General features: G+C 32.1%; 2 protein-coding genes across 2 annotated transcripts; one reads left to right on the top strand and one right to left on the bottom strand.

Moving 5' to 3' along the window:
- Positions 1 to 299: 299 nt before the first annotated feature.
- LOC134725973 (uncharacterized) lies at positions 300 to 6,740 on the bottom strand. Its single transcript, XM_063590311.1, has 5 exons — positions 6,519 to 6,740; positions 4,404 to 4,700; positions 3,615 to 3,674; positions 2,345 to 2,420; positions 300 to 1,844 (listed from the first exon to the last, which is right to left on the bottom strand). Exons 1-5 carry the CDS (start codon positions 6,571 to 6,573, stop codon positions 1,493 to 1,495), a joined length of 840 nt encoding a protein of 279 aa, XP_063446381.1. The 5' UTR covers positions 6,574 to 6,740; the 3' UTR covers positions 300 to 1,492.
- A 4,470-nt stretch (positions 6,741 to 11,210) lies between these two features.
- Positions 11,211 to 19,120, top strand: LOC134727291 (uncharacterized). The gene is made up of 6 exons (XM_063591670.1): positions 11,211 to 11,354; positions 15,178 to 15,204; positions 15,635 to 15,964; positions 16,613 to 16,819; positions 17,650 to 17,722; positions 18,374 to 19,120. Exons 1-6 carry the CDS (start codon positions 11,276 to 11,278, stop codon positions 18,627 to 18,629), a joined length of 972 nt encoding a protein of 323 aa, XP_063447740.1. The 5' UTR covers positions 11,211 to 11,275; the 3' UTR covers positions 18,630 to 19,120.
- Positions 19,121 to 22,180: the final 3,060 nt, after the last annotated feature.

The raw sequence follows: 22,180 nt of genomic DNA, 5'->3' as shown, positions 1-22,180 counted from the left end.
GTCATTTGTCAATGTATTGCATATTTGTTTTCGTTCATTCATTGTACATAAATTAGGCCGTTATCCTTCTCGTTTGAATTGATTTACACTGTCATTTCGGGGTCTTTTATAGCTGACTATGTGGTATGGGCATTGTTGAAGGCCATACGATGACCTACAGTTGTTAATTTCTGTGTCATTTTGGTATCTTGTGGAGAGTTGTCTCATTGACAATCATACCACACCTTTTGTTTTAAATACACATATAATATAAAGCAACAAAGGAATTACAGGCCATAAAGCCGGCGAAAAAAAATTAGTTATAATTTATATGGATTTATTTTTATCCTTTACATCATTAGAGGAAAACAGACGGGAGATAACGACAAGACAATCACAACTAACCAACCATAAGGAGATCGATAACGCCATTGCAAAATATCGAAAACGAAGTAAAGAAAATAACAATCTACAATACACAAACTAGATTAAGACTGAGCAATACAAACACCCTAGTCCACATATATAGCACCCATCGTGGTGATTATTTGTTTTTAAGCTTATTAGTTTGAATTTTAAAGTGTATATATGAAATAAAAATCCACGAGATTTAAAGGCACCATTCAGTCGAGTGTATGATTTTATTATTGTTTAACCAAGGTTGGAAACTATATGATAACAAATGGTATCCAGGACGGTTCAGCACAATCAAACCTATTATCACTGGTTTCAGAAAAGATCCAATCAAATTCAGTCGGTTTACTAGCTTCTTTAACTCCCGTAAATACCTCCTGCAATGCAAGCAATGTCCGTCAAATGACTTTGGATAAAAGTTTTCAAAGCAACACAGAAAGATGAAAATAACTCTTAGAAAAATGGCAAACTGAGCCAATGTTGTTGGTTGTTTTTCCTTGATAAGTCAATAATGATAAGTTAAAAACGAGTATTTCTGATCATCATTGCAGGATCGTTCCGAGCAAAGACGAGGCGGCAACGTCTACAATTGTTATTATTCTAGCAACTGTGTTCTTACTAAAAATGTTTTCCAAATAGATTGACTATACGATATAGCTAGACTAAATGTGTGCTATATGGTCGACCTTAACCAATCCTTAACTTGTCATCAATTCTTTATTATTAAATGTATATCAAACTGTTGTTATGCAAATCAGTATATAAATCAAATTAAAAATATACATTATTTGAACTAAAGCTTAAGAAAATTGTTCTAAAACCATTAAACGTGTAACGACATAACATCTAAAATTGACGACATAAATTGAAGTTCCACAACGTAATGTACTACAATTATTCATTTTTGAAAGCGCTATGGTAGATGTCAGTGACATCAACTGTTTAAAGCGCCTCCCATCACTAATGGGAGGTGTAATTCATACTTCAACGGAAAACTCCTCTCCAAATAGTAGTTCAAACAAGTGTTTCACAATAAGCATTTCACAAAATGCATGTCTTACACATGTTCATGTAGCGGTAAGTTATTTCAGTACAAATGTTAACAATGATTGCTATATTCTGTACCGTCTGCTGATTTTTTAATACCAGCAGTGTTATATGTATTAATGTCGTTATGGTTGTACGTATACGAGTTTAAATCAACTCCCCTTACAACTCCTTCAGCATGGTCATATGTACCAATGTCTGTATTATTGTACGTCCCACAATTTGTTTTGATAGAAGCACGAAATTTTAAATGATTATACTCCGTTTTGATTGATTCTTCGTCTCTGATGCTGATTTCATCATAGTGACTCTCTCCTTTCCCGCTATCTATAGTATCAGAACTATTCACTTCTGTACTTGTTTGTTTTCTGTACTCTACTTCTGCTTGCTCTTTGTGCTTCAGTCTAAAAAGTACAATTTCTCATCAGTTAATTTATTGCTGGAAATAGTGGACTCAGTAAATTAATCAGTGAAATCAGTTACTTGAAGGGACACATACAAAACATTAGATACTTCTTTAATCCTTTTTTTAACTTGTAATCTATGAACGAGAAGATATCAAAAATGAATAAAAACATCACAATATCAATATAAAAATGACTTTGTGGTATGATTGCCAATAAAACAACAAACAAACGTTATTATAGGATTAATCGCCTTTTAAAGGATTTATTGGTATCTAATCTCTATCAATTCACTCACAAACAAATAAAAGTCCGAACGATGATCGAACGCGATGAAAGTAGTTCGGTCAATGTCGTCTATCGAAAAATAAATAACGTCAAGAGTTACAAAAAGCAGTCTCGACCAATCATATAAACCAACATAATGCTCAAGCAAACCGCTAACCAAGACCCTGAGAGTTATCCTACAATTTATTTTACCTAATATCTTGAAGACTTACCTCCGTCTTACAAAGACTGCACTAACAATGACAATCACAACAAGTACCACAACACCGACTAGTATATAAGGTAGTTCTGCAAATATAAAACATTAACATATTATCTCGATCACAAAACAAATTAAATTAAAACATTACACAATCTCCTCTGGTTGTTTTGCCATGCGTATTTGTTAAAAAAGTGTAAAACGCCCTTGGTAAAAAAAATAATCTATTGAAATGCAAAATGGATAAAGAAAAGTCGTTCTTCGAATAATTTTATCGTCCTGAAAATGCATGCACTATTTGCCACTGGATGTACAGCAAAAATCCATCAATTTTCTTTCTATAAATTAGCAAATGTAATTTAAAATAGGCCAAAGATACAGAATGAAAATTCTAATTAAAAGTCGGAAATAAACCCATAACCCCAAAGTAATAATTTTGTCATGTAAAACTTCATGCTTTGATGGAGATCATAATTTAAAATTTAAGTTCTCCCTTTTATTCTAGTCGTAACGAACACTCATTTGTCTGATAATACTATTTTGTACCTTCTGAATTTTCAAAGACTACATCTTGTGTGTCTTCTAACAGGTTCATTGTTTTAAATCAAGCTCCATTTGGTAGTTCGCCGAACATGGGATATATTGCAGGAGTTTTCCTATGATTCAGATATGTTTCGAGTTGTGTTGTAGTTGGTTTTATTTCCGACAATTATCTCGCACATACAGTTGTTTCGGCAGCTCATTTTAAATACCATAATGGTATCTTAATTACCATTGAACCCGCGAAATTTTTTAACCATGCTTACTCTCCTTTGGTAATTAAATTTATATACATGATTGTATCTCTTATGTTTTGTATCTTTTAAAGTAATGATGTTGTCATGTAAAACGTCATGCCTTGATGGCGCTCATAGTTTAAAATTTAAGTTCTCCCTTCTATACTAAAAATCCGAAATCATATGTCAATCAATCATTTAAAATTTGGCAGTACAAACATTAAATACCAGTGAACGGAATGTTATGCAAATGTAATACAATGAGAGGTTTAGCTAGCTATAAAACAAGGTTTAATCAACCATATTTTACATACAGAAATGCTTGTGCCAAGTCAGGTTTAAGACAGTTGTTTTTATATTCGTTTGATGTGCTTGAGCTTCTGATTTTTAAAACTTAAATCGGGACTTTCCGTTTTGAATTTCCCTGGAGTTCGATATTTTTGTTATTACACTTTTTGTAGCTGTCTCATGGCAAAAAATTCAAATAAACTGTACGAAGTGACATACTTTGTAACACTTGTGATCTGTCATTTGTGGACTGGTCTACAATATCTTCTTCAACATTTCCTGAAACCATCAATAACAAATTAGAATATTTCATTAGACTTAATATTTGATAAATGATTAAAAACAACACGGGTAGAGAAAACAGAACTACACTTAATATCGCCGTTCAAGTTACCATATGTACAGTGACATTTATTCGCTTTCATTTATAAACTAATAGAATTCACAGTAAGTAAAAACAAACGACCAATAATTATTGTTTTTAGATATTGTTTTGAGATATAGATTGTAATATTTTACTAGTAAATTAAAATGTATGGCGAATTTATCATACTGCATATGAAAACCATAGCACCAAAGCTTATTTGCGAAATCTTTCTGTATTTATTTAAGAATTGAATGCTTCTTTTTGTAAATTTATTGGGGTGTAAAAGCGTTGACCGAAGTACATTTTGTATGAAGCGCGGAAGCGCTTCATTCTAAAAATGTACGCACGGTCAACGCTTTTACAACAATATAAAGTTACAAAAAGAAGCATTCAATACTTACAATTACATTTTTAGCTAGTATTATGAAAACACGATTTTTATCCAGTTTTATTTAATTCACCTGTGCACTTTATTGTGGGACCTCGTGTCATCATGCATGATAAATGTTATTGTCTCATGCAATTGTTTACGGAATAACATGTGATGTGCTGTTAGCCAATCAGAATAACGTATTATAATGAAACATACATCTAATGTAATTATAAGAGAAAAGAAACTAGTTCTTTCACTTTGGACTTACCTTTGCAGTCATATGATATCTCAGCATATGGTTTTAAATTGTTTGAAGTACAAGTACCAACTGGAAGTACACCTGCGGCAATGTTATTAAACGTACATGTATTTTTACCCTGGCATATATCCTTTATAGCTATACTAACATTCGCACTACCATTACATTGTCCCTGGATTATGGTTGAATCAGGGCACTCATTTGAGGAAAATCGACCATAATGTACAACAATAATGTCAATGGACTGGTTTCCAACACATGACACAACTGCCCTGTTATCAAAACAGATACGAGTTGTGTTCAAACCTGTAAAATTAAGCTGAACAATAACAAAACATTAAGTTAAAAAAAAATACTGTAAATGTGGGAAAAGAAATTGATTGAATTGCCGTACCGAACACACATTTGTCTAATGATAGTATTTTGTACCTTCTGAATTTTCAAAGACTACAACTTGAAGACAATACAAGAGCATTCTTTTAAATTGAGCTCCATATGGTTGTTCTCCGAACATGAGAAATATGGTATCTTATGATTCAGATATGTTTCTAGTTGTGCGGTAGCTGGTTTTATTTCCGGCAATTATCTCGTACATACAGTTGTTTTGGCAGATCATACAGGTGTTTAAATTTTTGTAAGATGTTATTGGATCCAAGCCATTCGTTCCATGTATCTAGCTTTCGCATTAATGCACTGGTATGCTTGTATGTCTTGTTCGGTTTGGTACACTAATGTATTTTCTTCTCTTTTTCCAGCTTCATGTCTTCCTAGATAATTGATTTCGTAGAGATTGGACTGTTATTGTTCTATCACAATTTCTGTATGCTTTGTCGGTATGCCTATTTTATTCCTCTTACATATGACGTTGCTCTGTGCTTATACTTCAAATCATTGTGTTATAGTGTCATCGTAAATGTTTGTTTTTTTCTATCGATTTATGAATTTCGAACAGCGGTATACTACTGTTGCCTTTATTTGTTTATATATTTGTTTGTTTTTATAGTGGTTAAGATAATATTGACTGTTGTATCCCAATTTTGACATTTTCACCTTTTATGTCTGTTTGTTTTGTTCACGCGTCGTGGTCAATATAATGGAATTTAAGCGACTGTCATACAAATGAGAGGTTGAGCTGGCTATAAAACCAGTTTTAATCCACCATTTTCTACATAAGAAAATGCCCTTCCATTTTTTTTGTATTTGCTTAAGCTTTTAATAATATCATTTTATATAACGGAATTTGACGCGACTGTCATATAAGTGAGAGGTTTAGCTCTTATATAACCAGGTAGAGTTGTATTTAATTTCAGCTGATTATGAATTGAAGGTTGTTTTTTTTTAATTTTATTAAAGCGTAAAAGAGTTATCAGAAACATATTATTATTCACGCATCGATAAAAATATAATGGAATTTGATGCGACTGTCATACAACTGAGAGGTTTAGCGCTATCAAACCAGGTTCAATCCACCATTTTGTACATTTGAAAATGCCTGTACCAAGTCAAGAATATGACAGTTGTTGCCCATTCGTTTGATGTGTTTTGTCATTTGATTGGGGACTTTACGATTGAAATTTCCTCGGAGTTCAGTTATTTTGTTATTTTACTTTTGACTATTTTTTACTTTCTGTTTTGAATTTTTCCTTGGAGTTCTGTGTTTTTGTGATTTTACTTTGTATTACAGAAAGTTCTATCTGAATTTTGAGTATGCTTATGTTGTTTGAATATCGCTGTTAGACATTAAGCATGTTGTGTTGTTGTCATGTTTGAGTATAAATTGACTTTTGAAGTGTTTAATTTTGCAAAATCAACAATAATGAGTATGACGAGAAATAGTAAAAGGGGGATGATGGTGTTGATGATGACTAAATGTTTTGAAGAAGTAATGAAAATAAGGGAGGGATTTGTTTAAAATGAAAGTCGACGAGGAAAAGGATGTACACAAAAATGTAACCAAACAGTACAAATAGAGAAACTTACTCATAAACAATTAAGCAGGTAAACTCAGTTTTCAGAGATGGAAAATAGTTAAAGCAATTGACACATTATCATTTATTCTTATACATTGAACTATTATATAAATTGTATACTACACTACACACAGGGTGAAATTTAAAAACTTACCTTGAAGAAAGGGAAAACAATTTATGATGAAACTAATGAAAAATAACCGCCTCATCCTTTCACAACTTTAATGAATAGACTTATTTCAACATGACGTTACACAATACGAAAACAAAATTCTCGTACAAGTGTTCGAGATTTTAATGTTACTACGAAAATGTACTTTGCCGCAAAAAAACATAATTTTTCAATTCGTATTTTATGAAGTACTTGGAAAGTTTTTTTTTATAATTTAAAACAATGATGACAAACAAAACTTTTAGTTTATAAGCTGAATATGAATATGTTTTATTTTGGTATCCGGTGATTAATACAAAGCTTCCGAGATCATATAACTTAAGGATCTTCGTGCGTACGTGAGCGTGAAGCACTTAAAGAGGGCTTAGATGAGTTTAAAAACAGAATAGTATTCAAAATAAAAATGTGAATTTGTCAATATATATAGTTTTGTTTGGATAATTTGCCAATTATAAATCATGTGGTCAATGAAGTAGTCAAATAGATAGTGTTCGATAAACATCGAAATCAGTTTCATTTTATCTTAAAAAAAAAAACGTAACCAGCATAGTTGATATTGTCAATGTATTCTTAGTAGTTGTTCTCCAAATTGAAGTTCCTCTGAAAATTTTGTTAAATACAATGCTATATTAAATGTTCTCTTTGGAAACAAAAAAAATGTATGCCCTATATTCTTTGGCATTTCTTCTAGTGGAAATTATATCCTAGATTTATTTCTTCCATTTGGAACTAATATTGTATAGATATTTCTGTTTAATGACAATATAGTCTTTCCAGGGTATAATAAATATATCGGTCAATCAAGTAGAGTTTATTGTTATTCCAAAAGACGGGAAATTTATAATCTCACTCCAGGTACCACAATCAACATAGCATAATTAAATTTCAGTTATGTTTATATTACCAAAGCGGATTAACCTATAAAGTGCATTATAATAAACTAATTATTACTGTGAACCTCACCATAAACTATACCTAACCATAACACGAGCCTTCGCTCTAAATGGGATCTTTAACACAAATCATAACATAATTTACAGGTACCCGGCCACGTCCACTTGTTATTTTGTCTATCTGATGAGTTCAGCCTTTTTCGACTGATTTTTATAGTTCGTTCTTATGTTGTACTGTTATACCACTGTCCCAGGTTAGGGGAGGGTTGGGACCCCACTAACATGTTTAACCCAGTCACATAATGTATGTATGTGCCTGTCCCAAGTCAGGAGCGTGTAATTCAGTGGTTTTCTTTTGTTTATGTGTTGCACATTTGTTTTTCGTTTTTTTAAATAGATAAGGCCTGTAGTTTTCTCGGTTGAATTGTTTTACATTGTAATTTCGGGGCCTTTTATAGCTGACTATGCGGTATGGGCATTGCTCATTGTTGAAGACCGTACGGTGACCTAAAGTTGTAAATGTCTGTTCATTTTGGTCTCTTGTGGAATGTTGTCTCATTGGCCATCATACCACATCTCGTTTTTTGTATATATATACAACCCTATTAAATAACAGAGTCATAACATAAAGGTCACAATCATGCCCCAATTTAATAACGTTCTAAAAGGTATATAGAAATCCGGCCAGCCCTCGACTTCCCGTCAGACAATAGATCATTGCTAAAGTCGGTCGATTTAAATTGTTTAAATCTTAAACCCGATGCTTGATGCAGTGTTAGTGTCGCTCCTGAGACGTTAAAGATAATTCCGACAGGGAACCACAAAACCTATCGCGAGGCAAAATCCTTATATATTCAATTTACCCTTATTTCCAAGTTACAGTAGACATATTTATCAGAACTTTCCTTGTAAATTGTTAATTTGTTCTCGTCTTAAATATTTAGCGAGAAATCAATCAAACAGAATATCTTTGTTTCAATACGTGACCTTCAGAACTTGCCGTCTGTCTAAAGAACAAGAATCTCTAGACAAATTTGGTCGTAAATTCGAAAACGGGTCTCCGATGTTCATATAAAAAGTAAAACAAAAATACTGAAATCCGAGGAAAATTCAAAACGGAAAGTCCCTAATCAAATGGCAAAATCAAATGATAAAACACATCAAACGAATAGACAATAAATGTCATATTCCTGACGTGGTACAGGCATTCTTAAATGTAGAGAATGGTTCATTGCAACTGGTTTTATAGCGCTAAACCTCTCAGGTGTATGATAGTCGCATCAAATTCCATTATATTTATAACGATGCGTGAACAAAAATATGTTTCTGACAATTCTTTTACGCTTTGATAAAATTAAAAAACCCATTCAATTTATAGTCAGTTTAAATTAAACACAACTCTACAATCTATGGTTCAGTTTTTAAAGCATCATTTCGAACTTTAATTACCACCAAATAACATTACGCTACATTTTATGGACAACTAAAGACCATTTTTTATATTGTAAATTCCAAAAATGAACAAAAAATATATATCTCATTCAGACCCTCCTATTTGAGATCATTTGCTACTTAGGTATACAAAGTTTTATTGTTCGGTTTTACTTATTGTTATTCTCCTCTTTCTCTTCCTTCCTCTTCCGCCGATTTTTTTAAAAATGAACATGTCTGCACCTAAACCTCTTGTCTGATTTACTAAAGGTTGCACGATATGTTAGACTCAAGTACAATCATGGGAATCGCGGGTTTATTTGAACATTGGGATATAAAGAGAGGTTCTTTGAGGGGTCAAAGGTAGACGGGTTTACTGTATTTGTTTCCCTTAATTTTTAAATGATTATTACTTTAAAACAGTTTATGATAGACACAATATTTATAATTTAAAATGTTGTACATGATGAGGCACATCAAATGAAATTAAAGGTTTACCCCAAGGGGTTCTCCTACCCCTGCCATGTGAGAAAGTTCTAGTATCGTGCAAGTGGCACGATTCCCACCATGTACATGTTTATTCTGGTTTGTCACTATAAAGCAAATTAAATGAAATAAAGGTGATGCTAAAAGGGTCACACACCCCTGCAATTTGAAAAAGTTCGCAAATAGTGTAAATGGCCCAGATCCCCACCCTTTAACCATATATATTCCTGTTCATCATGTCACAAATGTTCGAGCAATACATGTATAAAGGGTCAGTTCCAAGAGGTTGCCACACCCCCAATGTTCAAATATCTTGAAAATGATCGAGATTTAACCCCTAAACCATATATCTTCTTGTTTGTTATGACACGATGATAAACGTTTTATACAGGGTAAAACCCAACGTGGGTCGTCCCCACCCCTGTCATTTGAATATGTTTAAATATATTGTAAATGGTCAAGATCCACACCCTTAAACCATATATATTCCTGTTTGTCATGTCACTTATATTTTAATGATAAAATAGAGTTAGTACCCATGGGTCACTAATGCTTATTACTTAACTGAATCATTTTTTTCTGCACTTAATCCAGTGTCCGGCGACCTTGGGAAAAACTGTGATTATTGGAACTTCGTTCGGGGTTAGGTTTGGGAAAATTCACAGCACCTTTTTGTTACAATCGTTTATTGTCAGTTTGATCCTCCTGTTAATTATCTAATTGATAGTGAACTAAAAATTGATTGATGATCATCGTGACATTGCAATGCAATTCCATTTAGGTTTCAATTAAAGTGTTGTCTTTTCAAATCAAAGTCTCAAAAAGTAAAGGTGAAGAAAATCAACTTAGATTGCAATTTGTGGGTAATATCTGTAATTACTTGTTTAATCATATTTTGGCGTCTCTGAATAAAGGAATGAAGATACTAAAAACATTACAAATCCCAATTCGGAGAGATTAATAAAACAATTGAATTAAAAGAAGAAAAGACAAACACCAGCATCCGGTAAAACTTCGAAGCAAACATAAAAATAAACAAAACTCTTTTTTACCAAACAATTTGATCATTTTCGGTATATACAAGAATTACAGTACTGATTCAAATACTGATAACCGATAACAGCAATTTAATTTATCTTACACAAAAAGACAGAAAAACACTGAATAAAAAAAACCCAAATAACCAAGGGTAATTATTTTCATAACAATGTCATTTTTAAACAAAACACCTAAATCACAACGGTTAACAAAAGTTGGAAAATATTTTCAAACATCTTAACAGAAAAGATCGTGCCGCCTCCCTTATAATAGTATTTTTATTTATTGGAAATATTATACTAATTTCAAATGAGAGGGATCTTTTAATTATTTTTCGCAGTATTCCTATACATGGACTTAATGTACTATCTGTGCACGAAATGTATGTTCTATGTCTTTTATGTTTTAATATTTGTATTGTGTATGATTGTTATGTAAATGTATGCATTTGTCGGTTATAAAAGCTCAGAGAGCTTATGTTTATTTGTTATGTGACATGCCGACTATAAATAAAGCTTTGAATTAAATTGAATGAATGTTAATATAGAATGTCCTTGTCCTATATGAATCGGAAAAAATGAAAATAGGTATGCTACCAAAATACAAATAATAATAATAATAATAACAAAACCCCATTATTTCCTAACATACATTTTCCAATATCTGTGTTCGAATTGACATTTGAAGACAGATATAATCAGTTAGCAATAATTCCAGTATCTACTAGTATATCTTTACTTATTAGAAAATATTCATCGATTCTTTAACTCACCTGATTGGTTTCCTAGGTAACGAATTCTTCGATATTTGATGTACCTGGTTGTAATGACAACCACGTTAATATATATAGGTTAGTCACTTAGATGACAGAGAAACAATGTCAGTGCTGTTATGTCCAGGAAAACTATGAATACGATTTGTTTTTCTCCTTTCATCTTTCTGTATTTTCTGCGGGAATCGGATAGCACAGGTAAGTCTGTAAATATCAAAGAAAGAGAATATTATTGGTTTTTGAAGACTCATATAAAACATTATTCTAAATGTTATTCGAAGAAGTAAACTGTTTGATAAAGAGTAATTGCAGATAAATAAATGGAACTAATACCATAACGCTAACTTCTTTGGAAGACATAGCGCTTAAACTAGCCAGTTATGGAAAAAAATCGTCTAGCGCATCCCAAACCGCATTGTACTTCAAAGATACACGATCGCCGGTATGATGATAATATGCACGTGTCAAGGAATGAGTGAGACTCAAGTATTATATTAAATTGGCACACATTTCGACCTTTCTTCCGTTGATTACTGTCTTGAGAATAAACAATCACAGATTTTAATTTAACAAGATTGGTTCATCATTTGTATTTTCATGAATGTCAAAATGCGATGGAAGTTATGATCAAAAGAAATAAAAAATATGTGAAAAAAGTAAACATCAGTTGCAAACCATCGCACAGAAAACCAAATTTTGAGCAACAATATCACTATCAAAACCTGTTAGTGAACTGAGCTACTCCGGAATTAAAAGTATATAGATCCTGCTTTATACGTGGAAAAATCGTGTTGTTTATGCAAACAATTTTTGAAACGTGATTGTGGTTACAAGTGGAATATATCTGTAATCATCTGCAAGACAAATATTAGAAGGAATGGCTTCGATTTTAGCACTTTAAGTCCTTGTATTTGTAGCTTTCTTTTAAAAGAGGGGCTAAAGATACCATAGAAACATTCAAACATATAAATCGAAAATAAACTGACAACGCAATAGTTAAAAAAGAAAAAGAAAAGCTCAAATAGACAAACAATAGCACACAAATCACAACACAGAAAACTAAAGACTAAGCAACACGAATCCCATCAAATACTGGGGTTGATCTCAGGTGCTCCGGAAGATTACACAAATCCTGCTCCACATGTGGCACCCGTCATATTTCTGATGTTAGTACAAATTCGGTAATAAGTCTAATTTGGTAGGTCAAATTCGCGATCAACTGTGAAACGGATATTCCATAACGGTCAACCAACCCGTAAATTTTACGAAGGGTTGATCTCAACTTCTTCATTTTAAATTCTTGATGTGATAGCTTTCCTGTGAGCAGGAACCCTGAATTAAGGAAATCATTATAGGAAATGCAAGCCCGGGAATATCGTATCAATTAGGAGATGCATACTCCGTATGCAGGCGCTGCTGGAATGTTGCTACATAGAAATGGAAAGTTCACTCTTGGAAAGCTAAAATAATATAAAATAAACCGAACCGCATTGTAATTTCCTGATGTAAGTCAAAATATGAGGCAGCATTAAGGTAGATCACAAGTATATATTTTTTGAGACAGAATTTTTTTATAATTTGCCAAAATAAAGGTTTTACTATGCTCTGTCAAAAATTTAATAAAAAGTATGAGTCACCGTCCTATTTTTCAAGCTATGAGTGGTTGAAAATTGCCAAAATTAGGTTAGTTTGTTCATAAAAAAACACATTAGTGTGCATAAAAAAAATCTATGAGATAGAATTTTGAAATAAATTGTGAGAAGAAAAGTTTCATAATATGTTTTAAGAAAATAAAAGAAAACATGGTGTCACCAAACTTGTTTTCTTGCTACAATTTAAAATAAAAAAAGCCCTATAAGCCCAATATAAATTTGGTACTAAAAGAGTTATCTCCCCTTTAATGGCTCATTTGAATTTTTTTTATTTTAAAACCTAAAAATTGATATTTGTTAAAATACTTTGTATAATTCGATTAATTAACAAGTTTTCTTCAAATAGAAAAAAACAGTTTACCTATAGAATTGCAAATCTGTCTCTAAATTTGCAGATTTAGGCAAATAACTAGATTTCACTCCCGGTTTTTAGTGGAGTTCGTGTTGTTTCTTTATTATTATTTATAACTGCTGATGTAAATAAACTTATCATATATACCAGGACTAAATTTAGTATATACGCCAGAGGCGCGTTTCGTCTACAAAAGACTCATCAGTGACGCTCGAATCCAAAACAAAAAAAAAATAAAAAGGCCAAATAAAGTATGAAGTGGAAGAGCATTGAGAACCAACATTTTTGCCAAATACGGCTAAGGTTATCTATGCCTGAGGTAGAAAAGCCTTAGTATTTCAAAAAATTCAAAATTTTGTACACAGTAAATTTATAAATATAACCATATCAATGAAAGTTCATGTCAGCACAAAAAGTGCTGACTACTTGGCTTGTGATACCCTTCGGGAAATAAATCTCCGCCAACGTGGCATCGACCCAGTGGTTGTAAATAAACTCATCATAGATACCAGAACTAAATTTAGTATATACGCAAGACGCGCGTTTCATCTAAATGTCCTTTGGTTGTGTAAGTTTTTGTTTACTCCTTGGTTTTGATTGTTGTTATCTTTAAATATTTTAGTATCCAGATCTGATTCACGCCACCTCTAAGATAGCAAGTTTCACTCGGCTTTGATTGCTGATAAAATTGATGTTATTTATCAGAAAGAGGTTTAGTAGCGCACTTGAAAGACCCAACAATATACCGTTGTTTGTAGGGACGCTATGTAGTTTAGGTATCCAATACAATGATAGAAAGATCGAGTTCTTCATCTTTGGTTAAAAAATCCAAATTAACATAGGAAATCATGATAGGAACCACAATTAATGAAATGTTGCGTCCACTGAGGCGCTGATGGAAAGTTGCAACAACGATATAGAAAGAAGTCCATAAAATAAAAATAAAATCATCTCTTTTGTCGTAAAAATTATTTATTTACCAAACCTTTTTGTTAATTTCTAGACCTAACTGTTTCTGTTGTTTCCTTTATTGCAAGTTCTAGAAGAAAGAGCAGTCACCATGGTCACCAATTACGTTATCACATGGCTGAGAGGGTGACAGTTTTTTAATGTTTCCCACTCGTCTGGACCAATCAAAAATCGATAGAAGGCCAATTAATTGAATTTACATCAAGTAATTAAATACAATGCTAAATTTGTTAGTTTTGGCTCAGATGTTATTATTTGACAGTTAAAATGAAAAATAAATAAAACATCTATTGTTGTTTTTTCTTATACCCGTAAAAGAGGGACGAAAGATACCAAAGGGACAGCCAAACTCATAAATCTAAAACAAACTTACAACGACAAAATGAAAATGACGTCATAGAATATACTTTTAAAATAAAATTAACCTGTAAATGACTATTAAGAAAGGACATTCAGTATAATAAATTAAATAACACATAGCTGAGAGGGTGATAGAGCAGATTGGTACCCCTCGAAAACCCATTGTCAACCTTAGCTCCGCCGCGGTTTACAATGTTTTCTCAGGGTAACACCCTCTCAGCTATGTGTTATTTATATAATGTCATTTTTTTAAATTTTCCTTTAGAAGTTCTCGAATTAAGTCGACCTCATAAGAATGAAAAAAATGTCAACAAGAAAAGGGCCACAGTTGTCTGTTGAAATGTTATACACGTCATTCAAATGTTAAAGAAACATGTTTTCAACAACAAATCTAGAATTTTGATGATGTCAGTTTCAGTAAACATACCATTATCTAGCAGGGGAAGCGATCTGTTCGATATATCCGAATTAGATGACGGGAATTACATTCGGAAATAATTGAAAAATGTCTCGGATAACGAAAATCAAAATCACTTACTTCTTGCATCATGCTATATAGATTTATGGATCACAGAACAGTATCAATAAGTTTGCTCCAGTAGTCGGTAAGACAACATTAAAAACAGGTCTGCTAATTATATGAATAGAAGAAAAATCAACAATTAAAACAACATAATTCTTTTTGTAGGTACCTGTACTTCGGATACTTTACCAGGTAATTCGTTTTGATTTTATCATTTATATTGTATTTTGTATATTTCTTACATTTTTTTCATAAATAAATAAATAAAAAATATGTATTGTGTACGATGATGAGAAAACGACAATAAAGAAATATTATCACTTAAACACTTATTTATACATCAAAAACAAATTATGATTTTATTTATTTGAGCAAGCGATGAAATCTACACGATTTACGAATATTTTCTCAAATAAAGGCAACAGTAGTATACCGCTGTTCAAAACTCATAAATCCATGGACAAAAAACAAAATCGGGATAACAAACTAAAAATATTCGTTAGTTCAATCAAGTTAATCATAAATATTTTTTACCAGATTTAATTCTGAATTTTAAATTTGACTGGCCAACAAAATAACCGAAATAATGATTAGTTATATTATATGTTTATTTTACATTTAGTTGTTCGAATGTGTATGGGTGGAGCAGCTATAGGTCAATCAATATTGATGGATTTCACGGATGCAGATTTATATAACTTCCCTACATGTGCGTGTGACGTAATAATTAACGGTGGAAATGCTCTGTCCTTTAGCCAGATATACGCTCCAGGATACATACAGTGTGGAACTTCTATTACTATAAAGGATAACACTGGAGATATACGTTATATTGTGAATTGTTCAGGACAGACAATGATAAACAACTTAAAAAAAGGGGATAATATCGAAGTCATCCTGAAGCGGCATTTTAATGATGCTGATGCCAAATACTGCTATCGATTAGATATCTGTAAGTGATACTTATATCCAGAGTTTAAAAAGATAAACAATACACGTAAATGTGCTCCTGTATGGTAAATGATGACGCAAAACGCCAATGATATGGTATATCCCTATTCTATATATCACATAGCGCTTTAGGTGTACTGGTATATTGAATATTCTTTACAGTATGTAATTAAGGGTCTATATTAAACTATACTTTTTGGACCTTTTGGATTATAGCTCTTCATCTTTTATATAAGCTTTGGATTTCAAATATTTTGGCCACGAGCATCACTGAAGAGACATGTATTGTCGAAATGCGCATCTGGTGCAAGAAAATTATTACCGTTAATTTAAAAGGTGTTGTATATCGGAATTGGACAAATCAGAGGGTTGTTACGTTGAAAATGTTTTTTTTTATATGAAATTTCTTTCTAGAGGTATTCATCAGAGTGTCAAATGTCGTCATGTGGTATTTCAGAGAATGGTTTATCTGTACAATTTATCAAATAGATTGGATTATCAGCTTTTGGTATATTGATATAAGGTGTGTTATATCGGAAGAGTGTTTATCGAGGTATAGATTATCATATTTTCTGTTTAAATTGTAGTGTTTCTATTTTTCTTTTTTTAATAAAATAATTTGTTGGATTCAGTATTGATTATATTTCAGCTGGAACCCAATCCCCCTCGATCCAGGTGAGCTGTCAGAAGCATACAACATCCACAACAACTACCACAACCACTACAACCACCGTCCCCACCACTGACAGCAAACTAACAACCGGGGTAACTTCATCAGAATATAACATTTCTGATAATACCTCCGCATACAGACATAACCAAGATATGTTACACGAGAACTGTCAACAAACAACAGGTAAGGGTGCATTCCATAACTCACCACAGGACCAATGAAATACACATTCTTCTAATGAAAGTTCTTTTTGCAATGCTCCGTAATAAATTTAAAAGTATTTACCTCTTTCATTTGTCGATTTAGTTTGTACAATGACAAAGTAACATTCAAAATGAATATATTAAAAGAAACAACCAACCAAAAACTCAAAATAACCGAAAACCTCACCTGAGCACATATGCTTGCATTATTTTATAGTGCAACCTGATATTACATACTAATTCAATATATTGAGGTAAATATCAGACAGTCTTCAAAGATTTATGAATCGATGTACTGCTATTGAGGTCTATCACAGTAATTACATTTGCATATGCATAAGGAAATATCACGTGACATAGAAACTGCATCTTTCGTTAATGTTGCAATAATTATTATGGTAAACAAAAAATCCCAGTATACTTTTTTCAGTGTCAGATCCAAAAGGGAAAGTTCCGGGGAGTGGTTGGAACCCCTTTTTTGGACGTTAAATGCATTTGAATGGGGATTTGTGGCTGGAACGCCCCCTTCCGTTTAAACATGGCTGAATCCGCCACTGTTATTATTAGTGTAATAACATATTTGAATCAAAGTTTACATTTATTGATGAATTAAATATTATCATATTCTGCTTAAATATTGTATAACTGAAATACGGAAGCATTATTTTTAATACCGGAAGATCAAACATATCTTTCTTAGAAAATAATCGTTATTCATTTTTGTCCTCAACGTCCGCATAGTCTGTGTTATTTCCTTTCATTATATAAAAGCATGATATCATAAACTACATGTATTTTGTATATCTTTAGTGGTTGTATTGGCGTCTTTATTTGGAGTGTGTTTGATTTACTGTGTTGCCATTACCATATATATCATAAGAAGGTAAGAAATGAATGTTACCATATAAATTATACATTACTTAACTTTCCTGGCTAATACTGCAAATTGATTGGTTACATTGAGAGGGTATATAGATAGACTCATCTTCTATTTAGATCATAGTCACAATTAAAATTGTATGAGTTAAACGCGTCTGCAATAGACTCAACAGTGACCACGATCGTAGCAAAACAAATAATATAAGGTCAGATAAATACTGGCGTAGTTGAAGACCATTGAGGATCAATAATTCCGAAAGCTTTTGCCAGTTAAATTTTTTATCCTAATAACTTATATATACGTTCATTTCCATAGATATGGGTATTTTAGTAATTTTAAGTACCCCAGATTTTATTCCGAATCGGGCGATTGTTATGGAAATTCAAATGTTATATATGAGAACAACGTTATTTTTAATTACCTAATTTTTCATATTGAAATTTGTCAAAATCTTTACTGTGGTGTAGAACCCAACAGGCAGTCAAATACTATTTTTTATAAATATAAGAAGTTTTTACTCGCGAAACAGAGAAACTAAAATAAATCATTTTATTACTCAGACCATCAACCGTGAAATTGATGTCAGACGTCATTAAAATTTTACAATTACTATGTTGGTGATACGTCATAACAACTTAATATTCTCTCTTTCAGGGGAAAACCAAAACCTGCTATAGACGGATGTTCAGACAGAGGTCAGGATGGTGACGACATATATGAAGAAATTCGACCAACATATATATCACCGAATAATATTCCTATTTATAATCCTTCAACGCGGCCATTACCAAACCCAAACAACAGTCAGACAAAATTAAGAAAAACGCCTCTTCCGTCACATACGAATAATACGTATGAACGAACGGAAGAAAAAATTGGACAGACTATTTACGTTAATCACAGATTTTAGTACCACATTAACGAATGCTCAATTATTTGCTGAGCACTTCATTGAAATTACAACATTCAGGCAGATGATATAACGTCCCAGTTTTATACGTTACGTGTATTGTTTTCTTTGTATTGTAAACTTACAGTTTAGGTATGATAAAGAGAAAGAGGATGTTGAAATTCTTTTTGATCATACAGTAGAAGAAATGGTGTTGCCACTCGTTTGGTTCACTTGCAATCATGAAGTTTAGAGTACTTTTAATCTATTTAAGAACATTTTAGACACTCCCAGGACACTGGTCTGTCAGATTTTAAAATGTGTTAGGCCTTTAAATGACATTTCCCCATACCTTATTGAACCGAAACTATCTGTAAAACGGTCTTTTTATGTATATGCTACATTCTAATATGACGTGCTTCTTTCGCTTTGTAAACAACACTGTGATAAAATTCTCGATATATCTATACTTAGCGCAGACTCCGTGGTGTACATAATACTGGCTGTTACAATACACTTCCCACGTAAATCCACATGTATTGAAACCTAATTGCAAACCCTTTGTCGATTTAATTGTTTTAAAAATTGCAATTCAGAAAAGACAAAATCACTTTTATTCTTATTCGGATGCATAATAAAAAGAAGTCATGCATAAGAGCTCGGAGAAACCAACAAAATAAAAATAAAATAAAATTCCGCGAAAGTCTATTAATGTTTTTTGCGCATTTAAGTCATTTCAAAACATGACGTCATACAAATGAAAACTCTAGAGTTGAACGTTTTCCGTTACGTTAACTATTGACATGTCGTTTACTATTGTATTAAAATTGATTATCAAGGTAGGTTATGTTTGATTTTCTATTCTATTGCATTATTCGCATATGTACTGATTTCAGCAAGTCAACATGGCGGCTCATTGGTTACGAAATGTCATCTTTGGATTTGACGGTAGCTCACGGGAAAAACATATAAATCAACATGACAATTGTTGGTTTTGAGAATGAAACATATTTTTTTTCAGCGGTTGTTCACGAAATAATCCGTGCAAGCTACGGATCTATTAAAATGATGAGCTTTATCTAACAGGGAGTAAAAAAGAACAGCCATACACACAGATTTACCCACCTCGCTTCAGTTTTTTTAATGATCGTATTTGTCCTATTAGAATCGAAATAATTCATGGAAGCCATAGATTATTGGAAATTTACACATGGCCTGGGCCGTGATATTCGTTGATTTTATCCCTCGCTAACGCTCAGGATAAAATTCGAATATCACGGCCCAGGCCATGTGTAAATTTCCAATAATCTATGGCTTCCATGAAGTATTTCTTAATTTTATCATGACGTCAGAGATGTATCATAACTTATAAATTTATCCGTAGTGACTAACATATTTCTGAACGAATAGACGAATTTTGCTTGTTCAAGGGACAGATAGTAACTCTTTCAATCCCTTCTCTTTTAATTAAAATTGAAACAACTAGTAATGAACAAACTTTTTACCTGAATGACCAAAAAGTCATTTTTTACAGTATGAATATCGATTACCCCCTAGTCATAGTGTTATGAGGACAATTGTTGGAGCGACCATGAAGAACGTTGTTATTCTATATGATATGTTTGGTACTTTTGGGGGTTGAAGGACTTTTTGTACTATTGTTTCATATATTTTATAACATAATGTGGACAAAAACAAACACGATTATGCATCAGTAAAACAAAACCCTTTACAAATGCCTTTTTGCAGATGAATTTGTGGTAGTAATATTTGTCTTTTGGTCTTAATAGATAGTTATCTCATTTGTAATCATATAAATCATACCATATCTCTTCTACTTTGATTTGTAGAACGTACGTTCTTGCGCTTTAATGATAATATAATAGATCTTATAGTTTTTGAATCAGAGTTATATTGTAATTGTTATAAATTCGTCCATATAAGAAAAACTATCATTATTACTTGTTCAACAATGCATCATTCCACAACTATAACACTTGACTTCAAGCGAAACACTATGACGCATCTATGGTTAAAAAAAGGGATCACGAGGTCACGGTCATGAATTTTGCTTACAATATGTGAAGACTGTAAGTCTTACATAACTTTTTTTTTAATTGCAGAATAAACATGCATGTACACATCAATTTAACCATTTATTATGGATCGTTAGTATCCCCCTTTACTTTCATCTCATTCAACATTAATCTGTCATAAACTAAATTTTAACATGTTATCATATAAAATTGTCTTTCAAATTTAGTTTTTTTTATTATTTTTTTTTTAACTTTTAAAAATTGTTATAATTTCTCTTTATCTAGTTCTTTCCATCGAATAATTAAAATATTGTGTTTGTTTGTTAATTATATGTGTATTTGTTTCGTTAACTTACATTGAAATGTAACAATCAGATTTAAAAAAAAAAAAAGATTTTTGTATGGCTGTGTTCAAATTGTCTTGATGTTATTGTGGAATAACGATTTAAAGGCGACTAATAGTGATTTATATAGTCATTAACAACCTGAATGTTATACCATCTGAAATATTATTATCAACCGACAGCAGAACAAGTAAACAGCATCTAAATATTTAGTCATATATACAAACCACGAAGGAAATATAAAGACATTTATTTTTTTCCAAGATTCCATCATTCAGTGAAACATTACAAATAACCACAGTACAGTCAACTGCGCACGTGACAGCTTCAAAGCAAACCTTACACAAAATGTCTTTTGTCAACTGATTATAAAAACCAGATACCAAAATTTATAAATATGGTTAAATTAAGAAATAATTCATGGGGGCTTGAATATATCGTGATTTTACCACGGGTTGGCCCTTTATGACAAATATTTTACCCTGAGCGATAGCGAGGGGTAAAATATCGGCATAAAGGGACAACCCGTGGTAAAATCTAGATATATTCAAGCCCCCATGAATTATTTCGATTCTAATAGGACAAATACGGCAATTATTTTGGATCGAAGCGCTCTAGGTGATGGCATTATTTGCCGTTCCAATATATAAACGCACTATTAAATTGACGTAAAATAACGGAGCAAACTGAATAAATGATGATACTTAAACTATTTATAATAACATATTTAGATAATTTTAGATTAATCTAATTATTATTGTACTTATATGTCTCATATGTATACAAAAACGGCTAATATAACTCATTTTAGCATCATTTGTTAACGTTTCCTTGTTATGATGATTTTCCGTTTCACAAGCGTGTATTTTCCCGTAAATTGCTTATATTCTGACGTCATTGTTCTATGACGTCAAGTCGCTCATTCATTAAAAAACATATGACGTGGGGGTACAATGGGAACAGCCCATGAAATATATTCATATTTTACCACGGGTGTGTACTCAAAGCGTTTGAAGGACGTCATGTTAGAATGTTAAATGAAGTAAGCCAATCTAAGAGTATTTGCAGTTACTGACAGCTAGTGCAAAGCCAATAACAACTAATCAGAAAAAAATCATGCATCAAAGACCAAACAACATATCCGTAAAAATGAGGATGTGCTCTCCCTTTTGAAATAATTTTTCTACAGGTC

The sequence above is a fragment of the Mytilus trossulus genome, chromosome 7, assembly GCF_036588685.1.
Source record: "Mytilus trossulus isolate FHL-02 chromosome 7, PNRI_Mtr1.1.1.hap1, whole genome shotgun sequence".
In the NCBI taxonomy this organism is placed as follows: domain Eukaryota; kingdom Metazoa; phylum Mollusca; class Bivalvia; order Mytilida; family Mytilidae; genus Mytilus; species Mytilus trossulus.
Note: the sequence above shows the minus strand (reverse complement) of the source record. Positions and strands in the feature narration are given on the sequence as shown.

Excerpts from the sequence above, each read along its gene's own strand:
- LOC134725973 (XM_063590311.1), bottom strand. The coding sequence starts at position 6,573 with ATGAGGCGGTTATTTTTCATTAGTTTCATCATAAATTGTTTTCCCTTT. Across the intron at positions 4,701-6,518 it reads TTGTTTTCCCTTTCTTCAAG|GTTTGAACACAACTCGTATC; the intron begins GTAAGTTTTTAA and ends TTAATTTTACAG. Across the intron at positions 1,845-2,344 it reads GCAGTCTTTGTAAGACGGAG|ACTGAAGCACAAAGAGCAAG; the intron begins GTAAGTCTTCAA and ends TGTACTTTTTAG.
- LOC134727291 (XM_063591670.1), top strand. The coding sequence starts at position 11,276 with ATGTCCAGGAAAACTATGAATACGATTTGTTTTTCTCCTTTCATCTTT. Across the intron at positions 16,820-17,649 it reads GAACTGTCAACAAACAACAG|TGGTTGTATTGGCGTCTTTA; the intron begins GTAAGGGTGCAT and ends GTATATCTTTAG. Across the intron at positions 17,723-18,373 it reads ACCATATATATCATAAGAAG|GGGAAAACCAAAACCTGCTA; the intron begins GTAAGAAATGAA and ends TCTCTCTTTCAG.